Genomic DNA, 10556 nt, shown 5'->3' on the forward strand with positions numbered 1-10556 from the left:
AAGTACGACATGGAAGCCAAAGACAATGAGTTCAGCCTTTTAAACAGCACTATAACATGTTTTGTTACAGAGCAACTGAGAAGATAATCTTTTTATTTTTTTTCCCTTTTGTATCTTGTCCTTTACTCATTTCTGTAATAATTTCCCGGGTTGAGTATATTTTAAAATGAGGGATAACTCAGCGTATCTTTTGACCGCTATAATGTAAAAGCCAGTTGATGTTGGTTTGTGTTGCATCGCTTTACACTTGAGTCACAGTTTTTCCTCTGGACTACAAAAAAAAATTCTTAGTGAAAAACTGAAAAATTGATCTTGAGCTGTTGTTTTGGTCAATATTTATTGTGGAAATGATTAGTGTGTTGCTACATCAAAACTACTGTATGCATTCATGAACTATGCATTCAGATAGCTGCGGTGTGTTGTTTTCTAATTACCAATCAATATGAACTGTCTGCTCTGACAAGTTAAATTTTAATTTCCTGTGTGGATTAAATTTCCCAATGGGCTGGGGTTTGAATAGGTGTGGAGATATTGTCTATTATATATTTTTCATAATTAAAACTCTTTGAAATAATGTGTGGTTTGTGTATGTTACAACATGCTATTATTTAATACAAAGTTTTCACTGTTTACATTATATAGTCTTTTCCTTCCCAGAGCATGGCTAAAAGAAAACACTGAATGTTTACTTGAGATTGATTTTCTAGATAAATACTTCAGTCATCAAAGCAGAACTGAACAAACATATCTATATTTGGTGACTGTTTTTTTTACAGGGCATTATAATTGACTCTTTGTTCTTCTGAGTGGACGTTTAATCTCTTATAACAGGACACAAAGCCAGATTCATTATTTAATATTTTTGGAACTATGTCTTTCCTCAATCCAGAGTTTAATGTAAGATATATCAGCTGAATAAATAAAAAGCAAAAGCAGAATGTATAGAATAGAATAGAATAGAATAGAGTAGAAGTACTTTATTCATCCCAGCAGGGAAATTACTTCGCAGTTACAGCATAGAGACAAGACACAATAACAACTACCACTGAGTAGTAGTTGTAGATAAAATAAAAATAAAATATAAAATGCTATAAATTGTAAAATATAAAATGCTGTTAATATAAAAAGCAACTTAAGAGGAGTCCTTGCAAAGATTCAAAAAATGCAGATATGTATCTGTAAATATATGTACAGCAGTGTGCCACAGTGCAGTTGTGCAAAATTGGACTGATTAGTGCAGAACAATGATTTAGCTTTTATTGTACAGTGAGATGGCATGTGGCAGGAAGGATTTCCTTGACCTATAGTGTGTGATTGGGTCATTAAATCTTTAGGCTTCAGGTAGCACACGTATGGTTTTCAGGAAGGAAAACAACAGTCAATGTAATTTGGTCAACATTATTGACCAAATGTCACATTAGGTTATAATTCAACTACTTAAAGTTGTTGGATACTTCTAGAGAAAATGATGTAACAGCACCATCTAGTGCAGGGGTCTCAAACTGCAGTCCTCGAGGGCCGCTGTCCTGCAACGTTTAGATGTGCCTCTGCTGCAGCACACCTGAATAGAATAGAATGAATGAATAGACCACACAATTAGGTCATTAGCAAGGCTCTGGAGAACTGATCTATACAAGGAGGAGGTAATTAAGCCATTTCATTCCAGCGTTTTGTATCTGTGGCACATCTAAAAACTGCAGGACAGTGGCCCTCGAGGACTGGAGTGTGAGACCCCTGATCTAGTGCATAGTAAATACAAGCCCTTCATTCCATCCTCCGCTTCTATACCAGCTGGTTGTGTGATTTGCATGAGAGTGAGAGGCCGGAGAGGCGGGGTACACCCTGAACAAGATGACTTTTCCTGTCTTTTTCTGAATTATTTGAAGTAGAAATTATACTTTTTGTGCAATAAATTTCTTTTCCTTCTTACATAGAAATGTAGGTTTTTGAATGAACACTATCCTGAGTGAGATGCTCTATTTGTACCAAGAACATGACAGGATATTTTATTAAGAAAACACAAGTTTTTCCATAAGTTTCAATACCTTGTTTAGTGTTTCAAACATTTTTTTTATTATGAAGTGTATACGTCAGACCAGGGTGACATGTGGTTTTCAAACTTAACTCATGGTTGGCTATATGCCAAATATAAGCAGGTGTAATTGTTTTAATATTTTCCAGTGAAACCATATGTTAATTATGAGGAACTATAATTAACTAGAAATATTGTCATGGACTTGGACATTTTAAGATAACAGTTGAAATGATGAGAAAAAGGTTAAAATGAAATAAAAGGCAAACTGACAAGAATAGCTTTGAGATGATGTAAAAATTGGAAATAAAATTACACACAGTGAAGTCAAAATGACAAGACATGACAATCATGCTTTGTGTAAGTGAGCTAATACTTCAGAGCAGGATTAGATAACAAGGCAATATTTCTCTTGCAGCATATAAACACCCAGCTATCCCAAACCTGCTCAGGAAGAACACAGCCTATTCAGAATCCACCATTTTCGTTAAGATATTATTTTCACGTTATTTTCAATATGACTTTAATCATTAAACAGAATATCTCAATATTTCAAGGTTTTCATACAATTTAGTTTCTATTTCCAAAATCAAATTTCAAGTTTATTCTGTAATGGAAAAAATATCCAACATAAAATCTTAAAACCTTGGGGGAAAGGAACTAAAACCTGAAATGACCTTCTTGGTTGGTTCATAAACGTGGGTGAGATATCATCTAGTCAGTTAGTCAGTGTACTATCATATTTTCTTACAACACTTTCTTAAACAGACCAAATATTGGACAAATGTTTATTTGAGACACACAATTTCCAATTTATATGGAGTGAACTGACAAATAGATGGGGAGAGAGGATGCAAAAACGCCCTAACATTTGCATTATGTCGTCATGAAGTAGGGTGGCGAGGAAAACGCGGAGGACCCAGGTTGGAATGATGAACTAAAGGTTTAATGGTGAAAAAGGCACAAAATAATCCAAAAGTCCAGGCAGTAGTGATGGGCTATCTGAAGCCAGGCTTCGAGGCTTGTACAGAGTAATAAGGGGGCGTGTCCGATGAAGCCCCGCTTCGAGGCTTGTGTCGTCTTGTTGAAAACCACGTGACTGGCAACAAGCGAGGCCTCACGTTGCATGGGTCACGTGACTGCTTCATTTTGCGTGTCGGTTTTCAAATTAAAGGCGTGATGAGCCGCTGCTTCTCGGGTTATTGTATTTGATCGCATCAGGGGAGTATTTGTCTTCAGCAGTGGCCGAAATAAAAGGAACCTTTTATAGTTCATGTGTATTAATGATTTTGATGATGGCACTCATCAAAATGTAATGTTTGTTATTGATTTTCTCAATTGTTGATTATGGTATATTTTATGACATTATATTTGTGTGTTTTTTATTATGTAAAGCACTTTGAAACTGCAATGTTGCTGAAATGTGCTACACAAATGAACTTGATTGAAAAGGAGCCAGCGAGAAGAAAAAATCTGACATCTGCGAATACTTTGAGATGATCATTCACAAGGTTCTTAAATAAAAAATAATTAAACCCTTCACCTCCAAAATTCTCACCTTCTTGAAATTTCCACTTCTTTGTTCTGCAAAAATATATCAGTCTTGCACAGCAGAAACAGACTAAAGCTGTTGGAAGAGTAAAATTCTGGTCTGATGAGTAAAAATATAAGGGATCAGATCAGAGAGCCAATAGGAATCCAAGAAAAAGAGAACTTTTGAAGAATTTCAGTTTTTAGGAGGCAAATCAAAACTCAAAGAATACTGTCTGCCCCAACAAGCACTGCACTCCGAGTACTACACTAAAACAAATGTCTATTGTCAAATCAGTCAATGACAAAAGAAAACAGCCACCAACAGTCAACATATACCAGGATGGACTACAAATCATTTTAATAACTAAAAAAGATTAGTTAAATAGGATTTAATTGACTCTCCTGTTACTAAACATGAGTTTGACAAAAAATTTTGTGACAATATTGCATGTACTAATTGTTTTTAAATATGTCTGTCTGAGTGACAAGGCTGTCACAGTTTGAACAGCAGATGTCACTAGTGAGAAATGAATGAACCACCGAGTAATGAACCTTTGGGCAAAGCAATGGGCCGGAAGCTTCATTGCTTCATGAGGCTTCATTTGGCCATCACTGCCAGGCAGCACAGATAAGCAGGAAGCTAAGGCTCAAAACTGGTAGCGACTGGTACGACAGAATCTACAGAACCGACTGACTCGACTGACTGGTATGACTGGTATGGCAAGGACCCGAGAAAGACGCAGAGACACACGTGGTATTAAAAGCACAAAGGGCAATCACGGAACGAGACACATCTGGGAACAATGAAGGGGTAGACAGGACAACACGGAAACTCAAGACGGAGAAACCCAAAATAAACACATAGAAAAACTCAAATCAACACAGAAAAAACCCACTCCTGACATATGTATTGTTTTCCATTTTGATAAATAACTACTTCACCGTCTTTTTAATGGTTAGAGCTGCACTAGTTGGACAGTGTTTGTGTTGTTTGCATTGTAATTTGGTTGGCTTATTCTGCAAAACAAACTTTGATCTTACCTCGTTTAGCTTCATTCTGTCTAAACAGGCTGAGAAAAACGTCAGAACGCACAGATGAATTTGCATATTTTTCTCGGAAGTTAGATGGCATGTTTTGAATAAGTTTGAATTATTACTTACTGAAATTAGCTTTGTTTTCCTTTTTCTCTCGCTTGATTTTGTGGATGGATACTTCTCTTTTTATTTATTTTTATCAATATATTTGTGTATTTTGTAACCCCTCTGCTGTGTCATTTTTATTATAATGGCTGTTTGTGCCTCATTCCTGTATCTTATACAGTTATTTTTTAAATATGTTATGTGTATAAGATTAATAATACTAATATAACTAAGTTTTTAAAAAAAAAAATCTTTTCATTTTTCTGTGTTTTACTTTTTTTTTCTCTCCAGCCTTCCTGTTTCCATGTAGTGTTTTTTATGGTAGTTCTTTTCTTTTGTTCAGTGTTTACACCACCTGCTATGACTGCTGTGTCATTTTGAAACTATTCATTGTGACAAAGGAATGTAAAATTCCTTGAATGTACCTGGAAAGGTGTGTCCATAGGGGCAACACAACAGAAGCAAACATGGAACAGCCCTACCTAATCTAAATTGAAACTACATTATAACCAAATGCTTATGTTTTGACTAGGAAGAAACCAGTGCACATGGAGAAATTTTCTATTCTGCTATGGTGCTCTTTTACTTCAAAATATTTTAAAACCCTGTAAATAATACTATCCCATGTCACTACTCTTGTGGGGAGCACTCTAGCGCATGCTAAATTATTATTTGATTAATGTTGCCTGGACTGTGAGTATACATGGACCACCTGGTTGTAGTTAGTTTGTGATAGCCTTATTCCTCACATAGGTCTACCTCATCCTTGAGATTTCATTATGCGCATGCCCAATGAATAGGAGGCAGCCTGTCAGGCTACACTCAGGGTAAAAAAAATCCCCACCATTATCTGTCACAGCGTTCGGAACCGAACGCAGCCCCACTGAGAGCATCGCGGAAATCCTGTAAGCTTCTGAAGTAAGCCAGGTTGCCTCAGCAAATCTTTTAATTGCTGCTATGAGGTAAGACTTATTTCTGGAAAATGTTTTGTGATTTTCTTCAGACTTTATTGTAAATCTTCTATATACAATATGACGTCTATAACTGCGCTCCACATGCATGCATAAAGAAGGAAGTTTCCCCTTGTTGCTCAAAGCTTGAAACCAAGTTTATATCTAATACAAAAATCGGTCTTATAGATTTTGAAAATATTGTATTTCCTTTTGTTTGAAATATATTTATTCTCCGACTTTAAGAATAACTATAAAAGTAAGTACAACTTTATGTATAGAGTACTTGTCAAGACATACAATCACAAAAGGTCTTCAAAATCCAACAATTAATGGCAAGAAAATGATAAGTAAAATAAATATATAAATAAATAAATAAAAGCAGATTTTGTAAAGATATGATTTTAACTGGCTTTTAAGAGACTGAGTCCACCGATCTAAATTCCAAAGGAAGAGGAAGAGGGACTAGCTCACAAAAGGTTCTGTCTCCTTTTGTTTGCTGCAAAGATAACAATTTCAGTTTTGTCTTCATTTAATTGAAGAAAACTCTGCCATCTACTTTTAGGAGTATAATAGAGTCTTAGCACTTTTACAAACTGGATTTTAAATTTCTCACATGGATGATATGAGGTGTACAATTAAATAACATGCGCATCTCAGTTATAAGAGGATGACAGATTGCGCCCAGTGGGGAGCAAATACAACAAAAACACTAGAGGCCCCATAACAGAACCTTGGTGTACACCAAATGGACTGGATTATGGCGAGATCTGTAGTTAAAAGTAGCTACAAAGAACGATCTGTCAGAAAAGTATGAAAAAGAAAAACAGTCCAAAGAAGATCCCTTCACTTGTAGTGAAAAGTCAGGTGTTAGGGTTACCTAAAAGTAAAATATTACTTTTCACTACACTGGATTTATGCACCTTTCTAATTTTAGATTGGACTAGTTTTCCTGGAAAGTCTATAGAGAAAACAATAAAACATGGAGCCTTCTGCAAAGAGGAAGTCTTTGCAAAAGTCTTCTTCAGTTTCTAACAGAGATGTTGACTTGAGATTGAGACTCCAGCTTGAGTCACACTTAAGTTGCAAAAAAAAAAACAAGACTTCATTTAGACAATTGTAAGGACAATCAGTACAGACTTGAATTGCTAACCTACAGCGACGCTGGACTACAGGTGACTTTGATGATGTAGAGGTTTATGTAGGCTATTAGACATTTTTACAAAAAATTTATATTGATGAAGCACAAAATTATGGAGATTAGAAAATCTATTGTCTAATCCTTTAATTTTACTCATGAAAAGGTAAATTTTTCAGTTATTTGCACTGACCACTAGACACTCAAATCTCCAGTCAAGTTTAACCGTAGCAGTCCCATTCAGAAAGCAAATGAAACAGATTTAAGTAGTTTTACATTGAAATAAATGCATGAAGTTACCAGTTTTATTAACAATTAACATATTTTGTGCTATTTTCTTTTGTCTTTTTCTTACAGGATTTTTAGTAGAGGAACCATTGCAGCTCTCTTTGTGCTGGAAGTTATTTTTATGGTCATTTACTTCTATCAGTACAGTGCTGACTTTACAAACTACAATTTCTCCAGCCGCCCAGTGACTGACGTCTTTAACAATGACAATCAATCAGAAACTGTCACCATATTACACACACAGGAAGTTTTAGTTCCAAAATGTGAAGCAAACATGTCGGTTGCTGACATGAAAGACTTCAGCTCTCTTCCTGATGCTCTAAAAAATTTCTTGTACTACCGCCACTGCCGTACTTTTCCCCTGTTGCTAGACCTGCCAGACAAGTGTGGAAGAGATAACAGGTACAAAGAAGTCTTCCTTCTACTTGTCATCAAAAGCTCTCCTTTGAATTATGACCGTCGGGAAGTACTACGTAAAACCTGGGCCAAAGAGAGGCTCCATAAAGGTATGTGGATTCGACGGATATTCACCTTAGGAACATCAGGTTCTGGTTACGAGAAGAAAAAGCTAAACAGATTACTGGAAGAGGAACAAAAGGACTTCAATGACATCCTCCAGTGGGATTTCAATGACATGTTTTACAACCTCACACTGAAACAAATGCTATTTTACGGGTGGATGGAGAGAAACTGTCCAAATGCTCGCTTCCTGCTTAACGGCGACGACGATGTGTTTGCCCACACTGACAACATGATGGAATATCTCCGAAACCTCCCTGACAATGATGGAAGCAAGCACCTTTTCACTGGCTACTTGTTTCTGGACGAAAAGGTCGTCAGGTGGTCGGAAAGCAAATATTTCATTCCAGTCCAGATACAGGAGTCAAACACATACCTACCTTACTGTGGAGGAGGGGGATACCTTCTGTCCGGCTACACGGCTATGGTGATTTACAGGATGTCACAGTCCATACCCATCCACCCCATTGATGATGTTTACATGGGGATCTGTTTGTCCAAAGCAGGACTTTCACCTTCTTCTCACAGCGGTGTGAAAACATTAGGGCTAAATATACCATCTGAAGGAGCAGACAATCTTGAACCTTGTTATTTGAGAGATCTTCTATTAGTACACAGATTTATACCAGCTGATATGTATCTAATGTGGAAAGAAGTTCATGATCCACATTTGAAATGTGACCCCTGAAAGAAACACAGACAAGGACTCCAGTCTGTTGGATAAATGGACTGTAGCTTAACAATGCCAAAAAATGGCTGGATTTTTTTTTTTTAAGCATTTGGGCTCTTTTCAGAAGTTTGAAGGTTATTTTAAAAAGGTTATTTTAATCATTTAAAGGTGAATTCATTGAACTCAAATTCTAATTTATTATATATGAGTGTGTGTGTGGCTACAGGTTTATAAGAAGAAAGACAATCTCTATTTTAATAACTCAAGATAAGCTAAAGAAAGAAGACAGAAGACCAGGGAATGCTAGACATGACTTGTATTCATGTTTGAAACTGTGATTTTGAAAATAATATTTGAAAAAAATATGACTGATTTTACCATCAGTCATATTGTGAAAGTAATACAAAATTTTGTTAAAATGTGGATAAATGAGGATAAGTTTGTGCAAACGGACAATGTGGCTAACCCACAAGTGGCTTGTGGAAGGGTGTTATTTAAGCTCTTCATAATTACATGTGAAGTACAAGGAAAAGAAACCATGTTGAGGGTAAAGTGTCTCTAAGCTATAGGTTAGCTTGGTGCTGTATAGGGTTTGTTGTTATTTTCCATCTATTCATCCATTTTCTTCCGCTTATCCGGGGTCGGGTCGCATGGGTAGCAGCTTAAGAAGGGAGGCCCAGACTTCCCTCTCCCCAGCCACTTGTTCCAGCTTTTCTGAGGGAATCCCAAGGCATTCCCAGGCCAGCAGAGAAACATAGTCTCTCCAACGTGTCCTGGGTCTTCCCGGGGGGTCTGAAGACCCAGGGACCATTATCTTTAGCGGCCTAAAGATAATGAAGTAGGAAATTTTGTCATTTTTAACTCTTTTCTTTTAACTAAGGTCTGATTTGTTAACTTATTGGAAAACAGGGTGATATTGATCAGTTTTTCTAATTTATCAGGATATGCTTCTCACAAGGCCTATTCCTTTATGTTAACTTGTGACTTTGTTGCTTCACAGACCATTTGCATGGTCATGAGGAGATGTTACACATAAAACAATCCATTTTAATATGAAGTTACAACTAGATTATTTTCTTTATTGCAATACCTACATTTTTATTTTATATTATTTAAAACTATCAGTTAATTCAGTTGTACAAAAAATAAATGTGTTTCTCAACCTAAGTGGATTTGGAAGAGTTATTTTTTTACACCTATGTAATCTTTGGTTTGAATGTTGAAAGATTTTGAATCTAGAAGTTCCTTTACAAATTTTTATTTTGAAAATAATTTATTAATGAGATTTAAGGCTTTAAAGACAGGTGTTTTAAGTTTAAATTAAGTTTAAACTTAAAACCGTATTCAAGTATGCCTGCTTAAAACATGATCCAAGTAGGCTTAAGAATCATGTTTTACCAAGCTTGGAAAAGTACAAACATTTCTTTTTTATGATTTAAAATCCTTTTGGAAGGATAAAAAGCATGCTGTAGTTCTCTTTAATCGACTGGTTTCAGGAAAGAATTCAATGTGAACAACTATTTTGAAACTCACAATGGCTGATGTCACTTCTCCTTGTGAGGGGTTGTTCAAATAAATCCTTTTTATGGGCAAGACCAGACTTCATTGAAATCAAGGGAACCTGCAAGTTCAGGGAGTTTCCATGGGGCGAAGACCTAATTCCTGTTGAGTACACCACAGGCATCAATGTTGACACTGTCATCATAAGGAGAAGCAAAGTACATTATCATGAAAATAGTGGGACAAAGAGACAGATAACTGTACTGTCAGTCAAATTTGTGACTCCCAGAACATTGGAGGGAAGCCCCAAATTAGTTAAGCTTAAGGCAGAGTTTTCAGATGATTTAAATAACTTTGACTTAGAAGTTCCTTTTGTGTTCATGTGTGTGTTTAAGAAATAATTCTAAATTAGGTCTCATTCCTTAGGTTTGCACAAAGTAGCACATTTTCCCCTCTCTTTGTGACCATCAGGAAGGGTACAAGAATTAAGAGGATTTTGTTCCTCTTCTTTTCTCATCTTCACAAAAAGTTTTGTTTTGAACTTTGACTCATAAGCACTAACTGGTATTTGGTTGCATAAAGATGTTGTGGAACATTATGGCGATTATGATATAACCGTAGTCTGAAGTATAAGAAGATTACTGAAGGGTCTAAGTGGCTTTTGTTGGATTGTGGTTTCAAAACAGAAAATGCAAGGCTATTTAGCAGTAAGAAGTGATAAAGAAGGAACCAGTTTTAGCCATAAGAAGGTCGTGGGAGATAAAGGTAGGTCATTTTTCAAAAAAC

General features: G+C 36.1%; 1 protein-coding gene across 1 annotated transcript; it reads left to right on the forward strand.

Annotated features, from left to right (window-relative positions):
* The first annotated feature begins 5557 nt into the window (after nt 1-5557).
* On the forward strand, nt 5558-9437 carry LOC116725213 (N-acetyllactosaminide beta-1,3-N-acetylglucosaminyltransferase 3-like). Its single transcript, XM_032571117.1, has 2 exons — nt 5558-5667; nt 7151-9437. The coding sequence occupies exons 1-2, from the start codon at nt 5663-5665 to the stop codon at nt 8286-8288; spliced, it is 1143 nt and encodes a 380-aa protein (XP_032427008.1). The 5' UTR covers nt 5558-5662; the 3' UTR covers nt 8289-9437.
* The last annotated feature ends 1119 nt before the right edge of the window (nt 9438-10556 follow it).

This window comes from Xiphophorus hellerii, chromosome 9 (assembly GCF_003331165.1).
Source record: "Xiphophorus hellerii strain 12219 chromosome 9, Xiphophorus_hellerii-4.1, whole genome shotgun sequence".
Lineage (NCBI taxonomy): Eukaryota > Metazoa > Chordata > Actinopteri > Cyprinodontiformes > Poeciliidae > Xiphophorus > Xiphophorus hellerii.